Source organism: Pelodiscus sinensis, chromosome 6 (genome assembly GCF_052426305.1).
Source record: "Pelodiscus sinensis isolate ZL-2025 chromosome 6, ASM5242630v1, whole genome shotgun sequence".
Classification (NCBI taxonomy): Eukaryota; Metazoa; Chordata; order Testudines; family Trionychidae; genus Pelodiscus; species Pelodiscus sinensis.
The window spans coordinates 48,222,872-48,243,385 of NC_143057.1; the positions used below are offsets into that span (position 1 = coordinate 48,222,872).

The following is a 20,514-nucleotide window of genomic DNA, read 5'->3' on the forward strand; positions in this document are numbered from 1 at the left end:
TCTATGAAAGACTGAGAACAAAAATTCCAATTCTCAAAAATATTCATGAGATGGGAAAAACATTTCCTCTGTGGACCTTAGCATAATGAAGAAATTTTCTGTGTGTAGAACTAATGACCATTGAAGCTCATGTTTAATTCCTAGGAATTTGTCTTCTCTTTCTCATTTCTTTTCCCTCTTCCAATCCCTTCTGTCCCTTTTCTGCTTTACCCTTTCTACCATAGCCCATGTTTATTAGTAGATCCTTCCTTCTATCCCTCTTTTCCTCACTTTCACTCTGTATTTGAGTGACACAGAAAGTTGCCATATTCCCTACTACATAAATCTTTACCAAGAGAATTAATCCCTCACCCTATTAGAAGAAATTGTAAGCAATCCCTAACCCAATTAGTGGGAGAAAGAGGGAAGAGATGCTAAAAGGCACCCTTTGCAGACTATGGGCTGGCAGTAGAGTTTGGGGTAAAGATCTGGCAATGGGAAGAAAGGAAGAAAAATGTAGGAAAGAAAAGCTAACTGGAGGGAAAACAATATGAAAGTCTGAAGTAGAAGAACAGGCCAACATGGAAAGGAAGTGGAATAAGGAATAAAACCAATGAGAATTTGTAAATGATTTTGGAGAAAGTCAATGAAAAGTAAGCAATATACAAAATTATTGGATTTTAAATATAGAGGATATCATTGTAGATTAGGTCTGCTGACTTGGGAAACTATTGTAGATAGGAGGATAACATGGAAGTACTCCATTAATTACTGATGGAGAGAAATTAACCTGTCTTATTTTAACATATTCCTCAATGTTAATGTATAGCTGTTGTGTGTATTTGAACTGGGAGCTCAACTGAAATGTGCACATTTGGTTGGGGCCATATGACTTTGGTGCACATTTATATTTAAACATAACCTAATTTAGCAATGAAGCAGAAAATTCCAAATAAACACTAGGTATGGACCTGTACATATTATTGTCTGAAACTTGTGTTTTCTATTGGCTTTAAAGTTCAGGTCGACACTCCCTTGTCCAGCACCGTTGGGATTTGAGTGGTCCCAAACCACAGAATTTTCCAGACGAGGGGAGGTCAAGGCTTCCTACCCTGGTGTAGGGTTCTGCTCCCAAATGGGGCTGCACTCCGTATTGCCTGCCGCGTTGAGTTTAGCCGCGTCTTCCCCCACGCTGCACCCAGTGTGCTGGCCCTGTTGACTCCAGCCCTGCCGTCAGCCCCAGCCAGGACTGTACCTTCAGCACCAAATGGGGCTGTACCCCTGCACCTCACCAGCCCAGGCCATGGCTGCACTCCTGGCTGCTAGCCCCGGGGCTTCTAGCTACAGCTGGCCCTATGCTCCTGGTTAACAGCCCTAGTCAGGGCTGTGCTCACCATCACCATGCCCCGCTGGGGCTGCTCTCCTCACCCCAAGCTGCGCTTCTGAACCAGGCCAGCCAGGGCTCTCTCACAATCCTGCCGGACCATGGATGTTGCCAGACCAGAGAATCACAGATTTTAGAGGTTCAATCTGTATCTTCCATAATGCAGACAACTGAATCTGATGCTTCAAATATTTTCTCAAAGGATGTCCCAGGGCCCCCTCACAATGAACTAACATTTCCCCTTCTTAGTGAAATGTGAATATAAGAATGTGTCTCCATACAACATGTCCAAGACTGACATGTAAAATTAAAAGTGATTTGTGCCTAATGGAAAAACAAGGCACTATGGTATTAGACAGGAAACAGAGGAGCAGTTGTGTTCAAGGCAAGGGATATAGATCAGTGCTAAATCAAACCATGGGAAACAACTGTAGTGACTGCTATTTGGGAGCTCCTGTGTGCCCAAATGAGAGATACAAAAGCTTTCATACATCATTTTTTTCCCTCCAAGGTAATAAATTGTATACATGAGTGTTTCCTGGCACTTTAATACCAGTAAACATTAAAAATATTTCCAGAGCCTTATGCCAGCATTTTATTGTGGTCCTAATGTCCATTTATATTTTCCTACAATAAACTCATTTGTACTTGTTATCTGTGCTTATGGATATTTCTTCCATCACTATAAGTTTGCTTTGCTACACACTGCAGGCAACTATCAGTTGTGCAGTGAGGAGGAGTCAAGGACTCAATGGTATTCTTCATTCAGGATTCCTTCCTTGCCCAATAAATACAATCTTTATGTTATCTAAGAGAAAAATGTCAAATAGATATTGCACATAACAGCTCAACATATTTTATTGTCTTACTATCAGTGTTCCAAAAATCATTCAAGCCCTGGGCAATATGTAGAATATGTAGAATTCCACGGGTTTACTTTTTTACCCCATTTTTTGTTCCTTTTTTGCTAATGGAAATCAGAATGGTTGTAAGTACTAAATGTGATAATGGATATACAAAATACAGCTCAATGAAGAAGTTGGATTATGTTCCAGTGCCATACCATTACATGGCAGATAGGGAAAGTATCAAATATGTATTTGCTAGTTTAGACTGAGATATGGATTTTTACCCAAGTTCACAAACCAGATGAGTTATAAGAACCTCTATTTCATCAGGCTTTAAGAATGGACTTTAAGAATTTTAGCTTCAAGTACAAAAAGGGATGCATATCTAGGCACCTGCAAAGTCACCCTTCCCTCACATTTCCACAAAGATTTCCCCTTAATATGAATTTAACTTTGTGCATTACTTTTTCATCAACAGTAACATAGGAGAAATATGAAGGGAGGAACAATGCTTCAATGAACAATGAACTGATCTCAGAGACTTTGGGACTGATTAGGACCAATTGAAATTGTAAATGAAATGGCTATGCAAAGCATACAATACTACACATTGAGACACTCCAACAGTTGCTAAAAGATTTTGAATGGTAAGATGACTGCACTGACAAAATATTTCTACTCACATGACATTATGCCTACTGTGGTATTATTTCAATCAACGGGACTTTGTCTTGTGTTCACACTACACTTAAAGTTATATTATGTAATGTAAGTATAAGTGTTTTTTTTTTTTTTTAAAAGGACAATATTTATTGTGCAAGGACAACAAGCTATGTTCCAGAGTTGTAAAAAGGGCAACTTGCTTTGTAGAGAACTGATTTTACAATTCCATCCACAAACTAAAATAGCACTACTATTAGGTCTTGTCTGAAAAATTCTGCCACACATCTCTGACAGGATTTGATTTAGATCTAACCAGAGTTATTGTACATGATTGCTAGTTAACAAGAATGTGAATAATTCTTTAAAAGTTTTGTCCGGGATCTTATTTTATCAATATCCAACTAAACCTATGGACAATTTCTCATTACTATTTGTTCATGAAATGCACTTATCTAGTCTCTTTTCCCTGTCAATCCTGCGAAAGGATTCATCATTGCTCGGAAAATGTACAGTATATAGGTCTCCCTAAAAGAACCCAGTGACTCTGCTAACCAAAAAAAACCTGCCAGGGCCTCCCTAAACTCAATTTTGTCTATGTATCAACACAAATAGCTTAGTGGCTATGACACTTGACAGACAAGGATTTACTCTCTTGAAAGGAAGCAGCCACTTTTCCGTACTCAGCTAAGTCACGTTAGAGATAACAGTGGGTTGAACAAAAAATCCATATTAGTTGTATATTACAGATTTTTTGCAGCAAACATCTGAATTAACAGGTTACCTATTAAATGCTCTAAGGTCATGTTTATACTTATCCTGAAGTTCAAATTAAGTTATGCAATTCCTGCTACATCAATTGCATAGCTAGAGTACCTTAACTCGATTTTTCACGCCGGCTTCACAGTGGGAGGTCAATGGAAGCAACCATTCCCGTTGACTTCCCTTACTCCTCGCAAATTAAGGAGTGCCGGAATCAATGGGGAGCATCCTTCACATTTGTTTTAGAGAGTCTTTATTAGACCCTCTAAATCAAATATAAATTGACCACTGCAGCGTCAATCTTTTTGCTAGTATAGAAAACTTTGACATTCTAGAACTTATTATTTCTGTAATGATGCTTGATAAAAGAAATACATGGAGGTGTCACCTTCTGTAACATATGAAGACACATCATAGGAAATTTTCAATTTTTGTCATATCAAGAAGCAAAACAAGCAGCTTTAGCATATTTTTCATAGCACAAATCAATTAAACATTTTAATATTGTTCTTTTTCCTCTATGGTGAAAGTTTAGCCCATGCTTTTCAAAAGTGACTATTGACTCTGGGTTCCTATTTAGGGTACTGAAATGAAAAATTCAGGAGGCTTAGTATTCAGGTTTTAGCTTTTTTCTGAAAACCAGGCCCATTTAAATTATCCCAAGTTGGACACCCAGAATCATAAATTACTTTTGAAAAAATTTAGCCTTGATCATTCAAGTTTCATAAACAGCAACAGCTAACCAAAGTCTCTGTTAAATTGGAGGTTGGGGAGTTAAAGAGGCTGGCAGACCCTATATCAGGTCAGCTTCCTGCTACAAACTGTTTTAAAAAATTACATAGACACCCACAAACTATAGAGATTCTGTACATTTCACTACATATATCCTTATTCTTACCTCTGTGTTCCCATGTAATTCTTGGTACTGGACCAAATGCTGTTGCTGCTCCAAACAGTAAACCCAAAGCTGCATACAAACCAGTGAGAGCCATGTTAAGAGTCCTTGCTCTATGGAAGTTGGAAGATAACTGCAACACCTAATGTTCCTCTTGCTGAAGAAACCTCTGGTTCCAGATAGTATGTTACAGGGTAGACATTGTAGAACTAAACGTTGCAATAAACAGCTTGGAAAGATGTTCCTAAGCCTATGCGTCCAATAGGTTACTTCCCCAAGGGAACACACTTTTTCCAAGATGCAGAATACAGAGATTGTCCACACTTTCCACAGCGTTTCTCAGCAACTATTCTGCATTTTGAGAACATTCTTCTGTTTAGTCTTAGTAGTAAAAGAAACTGCACAGGGAAAGAGGGTGAAAAAAGAAAGAAGGAAGTGGGTTGAGTTTTCAAAAAGATTAATGACTTACAAATTTCATAGTGTTTCTGGCAAGTACTTTATAAAACTATGAAAAGTTTATAAAGAGTAATTTTCACAAATTACATGATTATAAAATTATACTTTATATGGTAACCACAGGCTACTATTGGCAAAAATAATTTCCAAACCTAAACAATGATAAGATGTACTGTAAAAATATATAGTGTCTATCTATTGGTAGTGTAATTGAAATTTAAGCAATTACAAGCAATTTTTGGCAACTTGTCACTAATTTTGATAATGTACATTTATCGTATACAATTATTCATATTTTCAGGAACATGGAGCTGCCATTTATATAGAGATTAAAGTCTACTTTAATTTTTATCCTTTTCTGCCTTTAAATGTGTTTTTTAAAAACCCTGTTTTCTCTGAAATATCAAAAGTAAATGTAATGGTGAGTTTAGAGATTGGAAAAATGTTCTCTCAAATCGTTTGTGCTTAAAGAAAAAATTCTAGCAAAGTCAAACCATTTTGTTTTAATGTTTTCAAAATGAAATCTTTTGATGTTTCAGTCTGAAGAAACTGTTTATTTTCAATTGTATTTTTTAAAAATTAAATTAATTTTAAAAAGTTAATGAAATATTTTTGTTTGACCTAACACAAAATAATTTTGACTTTTTAAAATTACTGAAATATTTAAACATAAATTGTTTTCAATATGAGGGAAATTTATTTTCTTCATTTTCCAGAATTCTTAGCAAACAAAAAAAAAAAATTATTTGCACAGCTCTAATCAAGACATCTGTATACACCCAAAATGAAATGTTTTTGTTCTTTCAACAATCTTAAATTTGTATGTTCAATATATTTTCCACTCAAAAGCACTAAATCAATCATCAAAGACATGTGCCTCCATGACACACAAAACCAGAGCTAAATTCTCGTATCTTCACTCAAAGGAAATCATAATACTTCCACAAGTGGTTTCACAAAAGCCAATGTCAGTAAATGTAATAAATGGGCTGGGATCACACTTGGTTAATTTCAGAGGCTCTTCTCCTCCCACAATCCTTTTCTTGCTTTGGAACCTTAACACAACCTTTCCAGGTTCTCAGGTGTGGGGTCTTCCATTAACATTCAGTCTCAGTTTCTTAAAGGCCTTGTTTGTTTATAGCAGTCCAACAAGGCTGGACTCCAGATCAGGGTTTATCTTTGCCTTCTACCCTGTAGTCATCACCCATCTGTTAAACCCTGTGATCTATGCTTCTCTGAAGAAAGAGACAGCTACTTCTGAGGCACAGCAGCTTCCTTCCTGGTTGCCCCAACTTCCTTTTTTAGCTTGAATTCTTACTGGAACTCTATGACTAGATTACGCTTTATTTTCAAAAGAGGATATGTAAATTCTGCTGGAATTTGTATATCATCCAATCTCACTTTCGAAAGCGGGTCTTTCAAAAGTGAAAGTAATCTGGACATGGGGGCGGGGTTTCGGAAACCCTCTCCTTTTTTTTAAACCGACTAAACCTTATTTTTAAAGAAAGAGCGGTTTTTGAAAAAGGTTTTTTTTCCCCCGAAAAACCCCTGCGTCCAGACTACTTTCACTTTCAAAAGACCCGCTTTCGAAAGTGATATAGGAAGAAGATATGCAAATTCCGCAGTTTCAAAAATAAAGTGTAGTTTAGACATACCCAAAGAGTCATGAGGAGCTTCTTGTCTTCTGACTGGGATAGAGGCATGCCACATCACGGAAAAGTTATCAGAACCTGTCTATAGTACGGATGTTAAAATGTGTTTATTCAAGTAAACATGAACCGCTGAAAATTTCAGAGGTTACACACCAAGATGGGAGGGGCAGCTCTATGGGAGCTAGCTCCTTTTAAGCTGGCTCCCAATACGCACTGGCTCATGACTTTTTGCTTCCCTGCACTGCTGCCTCTGTATGGAGGAGGGGGGGGAGAAAGGGCCCTACATGTAATCGTGTACACGGTTACATTTTCACATCCCTAGTCCATAGTAAAATTCTGATTACTACTAGTCCTGATCAAATCTAACAGATACACACAACTTTAGGGATATGTGGTAAATGTGAAATCCTTGGCAAAAAACACTATGGTGCCCAAAGACTTCATTTCTGTATAAGCAGTTCTAGTTTAGGAAGTTACTCATTCAATAGCACAAAGATAACATTAGCTATATCTGACAAGTTCAGCACTATTTTGCTACGATAATTAAGGATATAATGGGAGCTATGGAAGCATTTGAACCAAACCAAAAATCAAAGATTCCAAGCCTCTCTCTCCACCCTCCCTTTCTTGCTGTTTCTCTCCCCTCCCCACCCCATTTGTGAGACTGAGGGAAGCCCCTAGGGAAAAACTGTCAAGTTTGACTTTGCACTAGTGGCAGATGAATCTGAATCCATGTAATCAGATTAAATCACATTTAGATTAAACAGCAGAATTTTAAAGACTGCAGTTTTCCTTTTGAAGAGCTGCTAGTTCCTTTGATATTAAGGATATATTTTGAGCTAAGCACCTTTTATGGGGCATTAATATTTGGAATATAATAAACATGACAGCATGCCCTTAAGAGACCATCTATATAGTACCATAGTACTTAATACATCATACATGTTAAAGGTGATCTGAAAAGGTTATCTGATTTTGTTTTAAACCCCCCTTCACCCATTAGATTCCATAAAGGAATAAAAGGAAGCATAGTTAGCCTTCACCAAAAAAAAAAAAAAAATCCTGAGAAAATACTAGCTAGCTATTAACCTTCTCATTTCCCTGACACAGCAAATAACATTGCAACCAGAACAAAGATGTGAAAAAATCCTTTCCATTTTAAGCCTGTATATTTATTCTCTGTGTTTATAGTACAGTGCTTGTGATGTCATGCAGCGTGGTAAACAAACCAGTAAGTAGTCTACAGTTCAGACTTCACAGGATATCAGAGAAATTAACCTTGTTAAAATACAGCAAGAAAAGCATTTTTAATAAGTATATACTTCCCTTCTGGTTCCCATCTTTGGAAACTTATCAACAAATGTTTAATTTTTAGTAAAAGCAAAGATTACTTACCCTACAGTAACTTCAGCATTTCAAGATGCCTTGCTCATATGCCTATTCTACACTTGGTGGGTGTGTGTACTATGCACTAGTGACTGATTCTTTTGGGCAGCCATAGCTGTTATAGGTTAATGTCTATGCCTCCAACTAAGTGCACAGACAGATCAGATAACTAGATGGACAAACAGATATGCACACTCCAAACATCTTGAAGAATTACAGTTACAGTAGGGTAAGTAAACAATTCTTCTTCCAGAGCTTGCCTATGTAATATCCATTCCATTCTTAATGACTTTTAAGCACTGATCTCCTCACAGGAGGTGGATACTAGGTGCTGCAGTAGAAGTGTTTTAGGGCACTGCTTAACTTAATATGAACCATATTCGTATATTTATATATGTAATTTAATAAACACGCAAAAAACATAGCAAATATATTTGTAAAATGGCAAAACATTTTAGTTACCATTTCAATTAAATGTTAATTTCTTCTATGTCATCGCTTAACTTGCTGAAGAGACGTAATATGTCCCCACGTGTTAATTAGTTTTCCCTTCTCCTTTCTTGCTCTCTCTGGTTGTAATTACATAGTACCAATCGCAGGAGCACAGAGGCAATCATTTCTCTCTGCCATTTATTTAATAGGTAGGTGAAAATGCAATGACCTATTAACCCTCCTATTCTCTGAACGAGAGATCTCCAGAGTGAGACTGTTAGGGTCCTGTAACCTTATGAGTCCCAAAATAGAATTATTTTAATCCTATGACCCCATGATGGAAAAATATTGATGCTTACTAGTTGCCATGGTTACTGTCTTGGGCTTGCTCACCTGTCTCAGAGGATGAAAAATGACAAGAAAAGTCTGGAATAAACAAACTGCATTATCTTCTCCAACTGCAGAAGAATAAAAACTGTCTCACTGGCTCATGAAATGCTCATTTTTCAATGTTCACTGAAAAGCCTTCTGGCTGCACAGCACAAAGACGACATTTTATATTCCCTGTGTTGATCTGCCAATGAACCAATTTATTACAAAATAAATTTCATTTATAGGACAATCTGTTTAGGGCCAATTTACAACACAATTAAACATACATAGATAGATATTGAGGGCTGTAATGAGGGACCCATTTCTGAAAAATGGTGCATGCTCATCCCCCATTAGCTTCAATAGGAACTGGAGGAAGACAGGACCTGACCAAACCCTAACACAACAAAAATTATGGTATATACAATATACACACAAAAAAAGCTCAGGATTTACTATTTTTGCAATGTTGAAAATAAAATTGCTTGTAGGACTGGTTTTATTAACACTTGCTAGAAACTTATCCTGAGAGTACAAGGAATCAGTATGATGTAACTGAAGGGAGAGAAATAAAATAACACGGAATATACAAAACCAGTGGCCTTATTTTCAAAACTGCTGAGCTCCTTCAACTCCCATTGACTTCAATAGGAATTAACGAGTGTTCAATACTTCTAAAAGTTAGATAGCTGAAGAGCTTTAATCCTAAAAAGAAGCACAGTTTGCCTAAAACAAGTAAATATTAGGACTAATACATAAAACAATCTAGAGACCCTAAGTACACTATCAACTTCCAATATTCCAACTATGTTCTTCAGGGCAAAGAATGTCTCTACATTCTGTAACACAGCTGATAAGTTTTCAATGGCAGACATCTTTAAAGTAACAATACATAATGTTAAAGCATATACTCTCTGCTGCCAAGAATTTTTTCAAAGTCATCATTGGGGTGCAATTAATCACAATACAAAGGCTCACTGCCTGTATGATCTCTCCATAATGCTCTGTATCAACAGCTGAGTGAAATACTACCTTTTTACCAGAAACAAACAATTAACAGAGTACATGGCAGTTTGCCAGGGCACAGCTGGAATTCCAGAGCTGCAAACCTCTTAGTGTTCATCAATAATGTTAGTGCAAAGACTGAGAAATAAGAGATGTCAATTTCTGATGAAAAAAAAGGGAAAAATAGTGAAGTAAAAGACCTATTCAAAAGGGGTTACAATATAGATAAAAGAAAAAGCTTCAGTGGCTTGAAAATGTTATTACAGACAATAGAGAATAATATAGTAAAATGTAAACTACAATATGGGGAGCTAGATTGCTTAAAGTACTGTTTTCTTCTTCTTACTATGTATTTTAGAAATGTGCATCTGTGTCTCTGTCTGTGAGTCCATTTGTTCAAGAATTCCTCAAGAATGGTAAGAGCCAGGACCACCAAATTTGGTATGCAGCTTCTTCTTATTGTAACTTAAAAACCAGGACAGGTTTGTTTGTGCCAGGATAATGGGATGTGCCTGGAATTCAATTATTTCTCATAAAATGAAAGGGAGGGGTCTGGCAGAAGGGACAGTTGTACTGCAGAATGCATGGGGATGTAGGAAAGCAAGGGGGTAGAGATGGGGACCGGGACAGCTATAATCCCACTGGGCCAGGAGGAGACAGGGTGGAGAAGGGGACAGCTATTTGCGTTATATTTCAGAGAGCTGGTCTGTTTGCATCTGTCTGGGTGTCTGTCCCCCATCTGGGGAACATGAACCACTCCCCCATCCATGCCAGTTGCAGCTGAGGCAGCCAGGGACAAACACTTCTCATCAGCCCCACCTAGAACAATGATTTAGAAGAAAAAAACCTTATTTGAGTTAAGGATCCAAGCAACGCCAGGTAAATCTTCTAGTAGACACATAAAGACACATACATCTCTATGTCACCAGCTTGAACTTGCCATAGGTTAGTAGTGATGTTAGCACGCTTGTTGGACTGTATGGAATGTAGTAGTCTCTCGGGCCATTTTCTAGTGGAAACTTGTGCCTACAAAAAAGCTCCCACTACATCTGGTACTATTGCTGGCACACTTAACAGGGAGACCAATAATGGAATGGGCCTGGAAGACAAATTGCCTTCTTATTACTCTTCCTGGCTTGATGGAGGCATGTGGGCAGCATAGTACCAGGAAACACGGTATTTTTCCCCACTCTCATTATCAGAAACTGATTAACTATTTTAGCTGAAATTTTCCCAAAAAGTTCACCCTGATGCAGAAAGCCACATGGGATATTTCACTTCAAATGATGAAAATTAGTAAAATTATGAACAGGATCTTATAAGGGAAATTTTCAAATTATATTTGCAGTGCCTATAACATGTACACACACCCCACAATAATTCTAAGACATGCAGACTTTTGTGTGATACAGACTGTTCTTGGATTACTTTAAAAGATGCAGTATTATAAAGCCCAGAACATTCTAGGCTAATTTAACATTATGACGTACTGTCATGCATCAGGCAATGACAGCCTGGCAGGGGCAGTCTTGTTGCAAAACTAGCCCACAGTCCATTTAATCTAGCATTTCTCTTAATATTTCTCACTAGTAGTGGGAGCAATATTGGGGCTACATCTAGATTGCAAGCCTCTTTCGAAAGAGAGTGTCTAGACTACAAGCAGATTTTTCAAGAGAGATAATCTAGACACTCTTTCGAAAAAGCACAGTTTGCATTCAATAGCTCCTTTTTTCGAAAGAGTACTTTCAAAAACAGGCGTTACTCCTCGTAAAATGAGGTTTACTGTGATAAAAAAAATGCCGCGTTCTTTTGATTTACTTTCGAAAGAATGCGGCTGCAGTCTAGACACAGGTGAAGTTTTTTCAAAAAAACGCTTTTAAAAAAACAAAAAAAACCCTATAGCTTAGACACGCCCTGGGCACACTAGTGCAGACAGGCCATCAATGTTTTAAACATTTGTCTAGACCAGGGGTGGGCAAGATACCGCCCAGAGGCTGGATTTGGCCCACCAAGCTTTTTGATCCACTTCCCACTCCCACCCCACCTCTGCAGCAGGGAGCAGTGTTAATCAAAGCGGCTAGCTGCTCCTTATGGCTCTCTGTGCTGTGGGGAGGAGGAAGGAGAGGCTTCAACAAAATCTCTCAGTTCCTATGCTGGGGGCTGAAGCAGTGCAGCACAATTTCTCAGCTCCCATTGACCAGTTTCAGGCCAATAGGTATTGAGAGATTTTGCTGTGGGTGGGGGCAGCATGTGAAGCCTCTCCCTTTCTTTCCTCCTTCCCACAATGCAGAGAGCCACATATACAGACAGAGACAGACAGACAGCTGCTGCTGCTGGCGCTGGGATCTGCTTAAGCACCTCCCAGCCAGAGCCTGCCTCTAGCACTCCACCCTTTCACATCTCCCAACTCCTTCCCAGACCCTGCTACTCCCTCCTACAGGCCAGAATCTTCTATGGTACCCTGAAACCTGCACCCCAATGCCTTCCCCAGGTCACAACCAAACCCTCTGCACCCTCCTCTCCACCCAGGTCACAATTCCTCCCCCTACCTGACCTTCTACCCCCCCCTTCCCCCGTACAACCCTTCCCCAGGCCAGAATCCTCTCCAGCACCAATAGCCCCTATAGGGTTACTCGGTGTCTGGTTTTGAACCAGACAGTCCGGTATTTGAACTTTCTGTCCGGGAAACAAATTGAGAAAATACCGGACATATAAAATGTATTTTTAGTATAACAACTTTTATCATCATCATGAGTATCAGTACGCAGTTGCGTACTGCCTGGCTGGTAAACACGCTCACACTGTAAACCTCTGTATTTTGCAGTGAAATGGGAAAATAAACTGATAATGAAAGATCAGCATTATCAGACGTGGTAGAGTTTGTATGAAACAAGAAAGATACAGTTTAGCAAACAAATAACAAAACCCAACACTATACAAAGCTTCTCAGAGAGTCTCCAATCTTGTGATAGTAGTTTAAAGTTCTCCAAACTCCTAACACACACATTTGGAAGTAAAACAGATGGATAAGGAACATTTGTTCCTTTTTATTTAAAAATATGTTTGGCTTAATTACTGTGCTGTAGTTCAGGGGGAGCACCAATAATTTTTGTGTCTAGAGAAATTAGTACGTGCCATGCTAACATACAGCTGGTGGCAGCTGACAGTGCTAGGTAACTTCGTGTTTTTAAGAGAGATGCCTAAAGAAAGGAATGCTTATTTAAAATGTTCATATAAGTGACTGCCTTCTCTACATAATACTGGGACTGTTGGTTAGTATAACGTTCTTCAGAAGGAAATTATTATACAGATGATGACGCTGCCAGGTCACAACTAGTGTGTGAAGACATTCTTTGCCCCATAATCTCATGAAGCATCTCCTTTAAAAAAAAAAAACCCCTAACAAACAGCTAATGATTAGGTTAATGTTTAGTAAATGCTGACTCTATATTCACATCAATTTGAATAAAAATTAAACCTAATAATCTGTGTAAACTACATTACAAAAACAGGGACTATTGTGATCCATTTGCTATGCCACAAATAATCTCAATTTTGTTCTATGTAAATCCACCTCTCATACATTCAACTGAAGTTCCCTCTGTTATGGCTAATTTAGGACCTGTTTACACCATGTTTTAAATGATGGGCTTCCTATGTGCACAAAAATAAAGCCATGTCACAATCTCAGAGAACTGCACTTTAATCCTGGAAGACTGCTAGCCTAAAATCCAGTTCACTAACATGGCTTTGAGTATTTCATCATGTCTCCCTCCCCCTTGCACACATCCTTACAAGTGAGACTCAGCCATAAAACAGGAGTCAGAAACATGTTACAACACAATCTATGAATATGTTTGTTTTTGCAGTGTAGTGGAGTACACAGAGCATTAAGCTGTAGCCTCATTCTGGGGTAGGCATCTGTAAAACCCCATGTATAACTGTGGCACTATATCAATTGATAGTAATTTTGAAGTGGCATTCACTTCTGCTAGACGACTGCTTATTATAAAATATAATCTGGCATCTCCTGTGGCCAGAGTTTATGTGTGTCCCCCTCAGGGTTACGGAGTACTTTTTGTCAGGTATCTGTATCGGATATTTTTGACTATAAAAGATTTGAGGCCAACAACATGTGCTTCAAATTCAATTCTATTTAGCTGCTATGGGGAATGTTTGCCAGCCATAGCTATGATAATTCAGGTAATAATGAAGCTGGAATGAACGTAGGCCTACCCTGGGGCTGGAGCGTCCCTCTCTTAAGGCAGGCCCCGTGGAGCTAGAGCAGCTCCCTGCCTGTAGTGGGCAAGGAGCTGCTCTAGCCTCCACAGGTTAACTTTCACATACCTACTTTCCACATTAGATTACATCAGCCCTCACAACATCCAATAGAGTGTAACATAGTGGTTTTTTGTTTTGTTTAAAACACACATTTATTTTTTAACCATCTACACCGAACTGGTTTTTTCCCCTGCTTGAATTACCTTGGAGGATGGAAACAGGTTCATGTCTGTTTCAGATCAATTTCACTTACAAGTCCACCTAAACTGGAAAAATACTGAAATGTTTGAGTTACAAACACTTCAAGAGTTCCTTCAATCAATGAACAATTTCCATTATTTTTATAACCATGAAACAACTCCTCCTTTTTCTGCTCAAGCAAAGATGTAGTTCATTGTTTAATTACTTAATGGAAAGACCATTACTATAAACAGAGTCTTGTCATATACCTGCCAAGATGTAGTTAAAAATTTAACCTTCAACATTAAGAGCTACATGGTTGCTATCTCTAAAATGGTCATGCACAGTTTAAGACAGACAGCTGCTCTAGCTTCCTCTACAGCAGGTGAGAGGAGAGTCAGCAGGGCCATGACCTCTACTCCCTAACACAGGCAAAATGAGTTGGCAACCTCTGTAACTTTTTCAGGGGTGCAGTTATTTACTTTTGCCCTGGCTACCATCACCATAAACAGAAAAGAGCCACAATTCCCATATGCTCTGGGCTGAACCTAAAGGATCACTCTAGTCCACAGAAAAGTGATTACTTTTTCTTTACATTTTTATATCTTCTAAGTTTGCACCAATGACCTTCACACTGGGCATATCTGAATAGCTGTTGGTCAGAGAGGTTAAGAGCTTCAAAATGAGTATTTCCTCCAGCCAGACATTAGCTGCTGGGAAATCACCCAGGCAGCCAGAATGGTGTAAGTACAGGCAGTCCCAGGGTTATGTGGATCCAACTTATGCCGGATCCCTACTTATGAACGGGGTGAGGGAACCCCGCACTAGCTGTGCCCTCCCTCCCCAGCAGACAGCCGAGATGCGCTGCGGCGAGAAAAGCTGCTCCGCGTCTCCCTGGTCTGCTGGGGGGGGAACAGCGGCTGAATCTGGACGCCAGTTCCGACTTACATACAAATTCAACTTAAGAACAAACCTACAGTCCCTATCTTGTACGTAACCCGGGGACTGCCTGTATTGTAAGCTTTTGAAGACAACTGAGTAAAACAAGGGTTTGGGGTTTTTTTCATAATTGTTTAATTGTACGGGTTTTTCTCATAATTGTTTAATTATACGGCATTATACGGCACACTACTGTGGTGAAAAAAATATCCATTTAAAATAGTTTTACATTATTCTTAAATTGAAGTTTATTAATTTAGAACAGGATTCTGCATACAATGGAGCAGTAGTTAGGATTAATTCTGCAGAAACTTGCATGGACTTTTCTTCTTTAATCCTATTTCTATTGGCTCCCTGCCTGTCAAGGAGACACACAAATAAATTGCTATTCATAGTTTGCCAATAGCTATGACACAGTTACACACATTAGAGCACTGGAACTCAAATATCAAATTGACATTCCCATCAATTCCACAGACTCAAATAAATCCAGGCATGCCTCAGGATCTACCATCTGCCCTAAATCTTTCACAAAAGCCTTAAAACCACAAGATACAAGAGTTCTGTAGAGATTGTTTTATATTTTCAACCTGTTAAAATATTATATTCTTCTATAACCAGCTAAGATTTCAAGGTCGTGCTGAAAATGGTTTCTTTTGATAGAAGTTATTTAATGTGGTGACTAAAAAATGTTACAGTCTGAACAATCATTCTTTGTAAATTTTCAATAAAAACCCCCAACAAATTATTTTGTCAACTGTGACAATCATCAAAGGTTAAAGAAAATATCCACTAGATAACAGATAAATGAAACATTAAGTTAAGTTCATTATACTGTATTCATCTCCAAAGGAAACTTCCTTTTTTACTTGTAATTCTTTTACATAAATTCAATATAAATCTTTCAGTATTATAAAAGAGAAAGTGCTACTATAAAACAAACTGTATGAAACATTAACCTACTGAAAGGTACTTTGAGAACCTGAGATAATTGACTAAAAATAACCATGCTATTTCCTCTTTATATCATTTACCAATAGAACCAGAGGGGCTTATATACCTAGTCTTTCACTCCTGTGTGCCCCTTCCTGTAACCAGCCTTTTGAAACTGAAAGAGTTGTTGAAGGACTAACAGAAAGGGGGGGGGGAAGAGGGAGGAAATGTAGACGCCTCCAAACAAACTTAAAAGCAACTCTCCACATTCTTTTACAGCATTATTATTTTAGGATGCTACCATTACCTTAACAAAATCATCCACTTATCTATCTTACCAAGATAGAGTTTCCATTCCAGTGGTCAGCTGCTGAAACACACATATATGCTTGCTGTTAATACAAACACTTCACACATACAAAAACCAGCCACACAGTCTTTATATAGTCTAAGTCTTATCAGTGAATTTATTTTAACACACAGACACAAACCACAAGTTAATGTTAAATAACCAAATAATACTGAGCTACCAAAACTGCATACAATGTCTCCATTGTTTTCAGAATGCATTCTCATATGTAGCCTGTCTGGTTTAAGAGTTCTAAAATAGAAGAAGTCAGTATATAAAAAAGGTGTAGGTTAGAGCTTCTGAACTGAAATAGTTTAATACACATAATTAGCATTTTGTATTAGTAATGTGGATATCTGGCATATCAAAATAATATTTGCTGCTACATCTGTTTCTGTGGTTCTGTCCCATCTTATGCTGGAGTTCTATAACATCTCCTAATTTGGTTCATATCTGGACTGACCAAGAGGCAGAAAGAAAGAAAGAATGATAGAGTAGCAAAAGGGGTAGGGCTATAAATAAAGATCCATGCAAAAATAATCTGCTGCTAATTCACTGCTCCTGAAGCTTCTGTTTTCATGGCAGTATCTAGTATCATATCTGCTAAGCTAGTTACATTTTAGCTCATATAACTATATCCTGGACAGCCAAAAAAATAAAAGGTAGTGCTTCAGAGAGCCCTTTGAACTATGAAAACAAGAGACCAATTTGGAGAAATCAGTGGCATCACCCTTGCACGTAATTACAAGTAACAATTATGGCTTTCACATCTATGGCTTTCAGTGGACAGTCTTCAGCTTGCAGAAATCCTGTGCTTCACAGGTGTTCTTTTTTGAAAAGATAAGTAAATAATTTGTTTTTGAAAGGGTATTGAGAGCTACCTTGGTCTATTACAATTCAGTAATTTATTTACAGTTCTGTTGGCTTTCCAGCTGCTCCCAGGGAGGGCAGGGTTCAAACCCACAACCCAGCACTCCCCAGACAAATGCCCTAAGATTATTCCTCTTAAATCAACTGCACTTGGGTGCACTTTTATTGTTCCCACACTGTCATGGATTCCAAAGCTAGAAAGAACCACTGTAATTATTGAAGTCTGATTTCAGGTATAACATAGGCCATAGAACTTTTCCAAAGTAATTCCCAGGGCATATTTGTTAGAAAGACATTCAATATTGATTTAGAAACTACAAATAATATATATAGTATCATGAACTTTTGTGGGCATATGGAGAATACATTATGACTCTGGGTCAATTGTTGCAATGGTTATGTACTATCACAGCTAAAAAAAAAATCTATACCTTATTTCCAGTCTGAATTTGTCTAGCTTTGACTTCTAAACTGTCAGATCATATTATACCTTTCTCTTACAGACTGAAGCACCTAATCTTATAAATATTTCCGAAAGTTTGTTTGTTTTACCGTTTTGGAGATCTTTCAGGATGGACAGAGCTAGAAACACCAAATTTTGCATGGATACTACTGATTTCCTAACTTAAATAACTGGATTGGTTATATCTCAAAATCGGTTCCCCTGGTTCACCCAGAGCCCCAATTGGGCCCACTGATAATTCCAAAAGACCTCCGAAACGGTAAGTGCTAGAAACACCAAATTTTGAATGGATACTCCTGATTTCCTAACTTCAATCACTGGATTGCTTATAGCTTGAAATCAGTTCCCCCAGAGCCCCAATTGGGCCACTAATTAGCTTTTAGTAGCACCTGATCATAGGCATTTGCTGGACTCTTCTGTTAAGCGTGTCAAACTGCAACTATGAAATCCTTTCCCTATGATAACAGAAAAAGTACTGGCTATGTTAATTTCTTAAAGTAATATATAAGAAAAAAGTATTTCCAATAAAATATACTATGTTAATGTCATTGATGTAGTTCATTCATCACACCTTTTACTATATTTTCCCCGGACGCTGCCAGGTATTTCTGCTAGTGTTAAATATCTGTTCTCCTTATAGGCACTTATATTACTGTGATCAAGTCATCCCTTAATCTTTTCTTTGTTAAGAAAAATAGATTGAACTCTTGGAGTCTATCACTCTAAGGCTGGTTTTCTAATCCCTGAATCATTCTCATGCATCTTCGCCAAATGCTCTCCAATTTATCAACATCATTTTTGAATTGTGGGCACCAGAACTGGACACATTATTCCAGTACTGATCACAGCAGTGTCAAATATCAAAGTAAAATAAAATATCTTTACTCTTACTCTAGACTCCCCAGTTTAAGCACCCCAAAACTGAATTAGCCCTTTTTGCCACAACTTCAGAGCTCATGTTCAGCTCAATATCACATATTTACTTTAACTTTATTGAAACGTGGTTTACTTGCACCCAGTTTATGAATCAAGGACCTGATCTCTTCCTCATTTGCTACCACCCTGTTTGTATTATTTGCAAATCAGTGATGATTATGTTTTTTTCTGGTCATTGACAACAATGTTAAATAGCACAGGGTCAAGAAGTCATCCCTGTGAGCTCCTATTGGAAACATTTTCCATTGACAGTTACATTTTAGACCTATTAGTTGACCAACATAGGTTTAATACAGAATACAAAAGAACACACCACCACAACTAGCTGCAGAACCAACTTCCTGCTCATAGCTAACAAAATACATTTTGTGTTTGGGTCACTGCATCTACTCATGAGGCCTCAATGATTATCTTTAAACAGATGAATCACAATTGTACCTTTCTAGTCTCTCTGTCCAATTTTGAATCTCAACTTGGCTGTAGGACACTTCCTCCTGGTGCATTGCTCTCAATTTAAATTTAGCATGGCCAAAAAGGATGTATTCAATTTTCCACTCCCCACCATTTCCTATCTGCCCACAAATGGTTTTAGTGTTTGTGAGGAAAGAGACACATGCACCAAGAATGGCTATACATTGAAACTGAAAGAGTCTATGAATGTTCTAATTCGAATGACTAAGTGGTAAAGCAGAAATGCTGAAGATGGTCTGAATATTAATATAGGCTTAACTAGCGATTTATTTGATTTTTAGTGACTGTGTTGATAGAAAATATATTTGAGCAACCTGAATTCCATATCAAGAGTGGTGTGTTCAGTGATGTATATATATTAAAAACATTTCTGAAAAGGGATTTCATCTTATTTTCTGCCTAAACGAGTGATTATACTGCAATTTAAGTGTTAACATACAATAGTAAATATTAATTCCAAAAGTTCAATACAATGTCAGTTAAAACACACTAAGTCGTCTCATATCACAAAGTTCAGCAAAGAATAAGAATTCCAAGATTACAACCGATGGTAGGGGGCACGAGGTCTCATCCAACACTGAGCAAATGAAACAACAAATCCAGCTTGGCTTCAGATTTCACTTATAAAATAAAAGTGTAATTTTCTGGATTTAGATCAATTGTTTCCAAAAAACTGTGATGACTAGATCACGGACAGTTTAAAGCAGCAGATGCTTTTCCAGAAACTATGTCAGAAAAGCATTTTTGTGGTCACAAAGCAATGCACTTCATTAGGAACAAAATATACTGGAGTGTCTGTGCACCCTCCAGCTACCTACATGTATGAATGCTCCAACATCATCAGCCACACATTTCTAAAACTGATGTCTCAATCAATACACATAGAAATACCAAAACCTCACCGTACAGAAGCCAGAGGAAGGGCTCAAAAATATTTTGGTGTTGCTTAAATTTAAGTAACAGGTGTAATAGCAGAGCTGAAAAGTATGTAAAATTCTTTTCTTAAGATGATGGGAGGAGGGGGGGGAGAGAGACAAAGAATTTCCATGTAATGTCAAAGGCCCAATATTTTATCAAATACTGGGGCAGAAAAAACTGCTATATATCATTAGACAGCTAAAATTCCACATTTTTTCAAAAGGCTACATGGTATTATGCCAGTGGTTCATCAATTAGCAGACCCTGAATTGTTCATGTCTTTCACAGTTGGCAAACACTCAAACCATTTGCCATGGCAATCAGAATGCTGTCAGTACCCCAG

At 37.9% G+C, this 20,514-nt stretch overlaps 1 protein-coding gene across 6 annotated transcripts in view; it reads right to left on the minus strand.

Annotated features, from left to right (window-relative positions):
* The window catches only part of LOC102448748 (semaphorin-4D), a 121,718-nt gene that overhangs the window by 30,932 nt on the left and 70,272 nt on the right, over window positions 1-20,514 (minus strand). For 5 of the 6 annotated variants that reach the window (XM_014577956.3, XM_075931883.2, XM_075931884.2 and 2 more), the window contains exon 2: window positions 4,532-4,926. In XM_014577956.3, the coding sequence (XP_014433442.1) occupies window positions 4,532-4,625 (94 nt within the window). In that variant the 5' untranslated portion in view covers window positions 4,626-4,926. Of the gene's footprint in view, window positions 1-4,531; window positions 4,927-8,847; window positions 9,029-20,514 lie in introns of those variants that run through there. The other variant, XM_075931882.2, reaches the window with a different exon arrangement.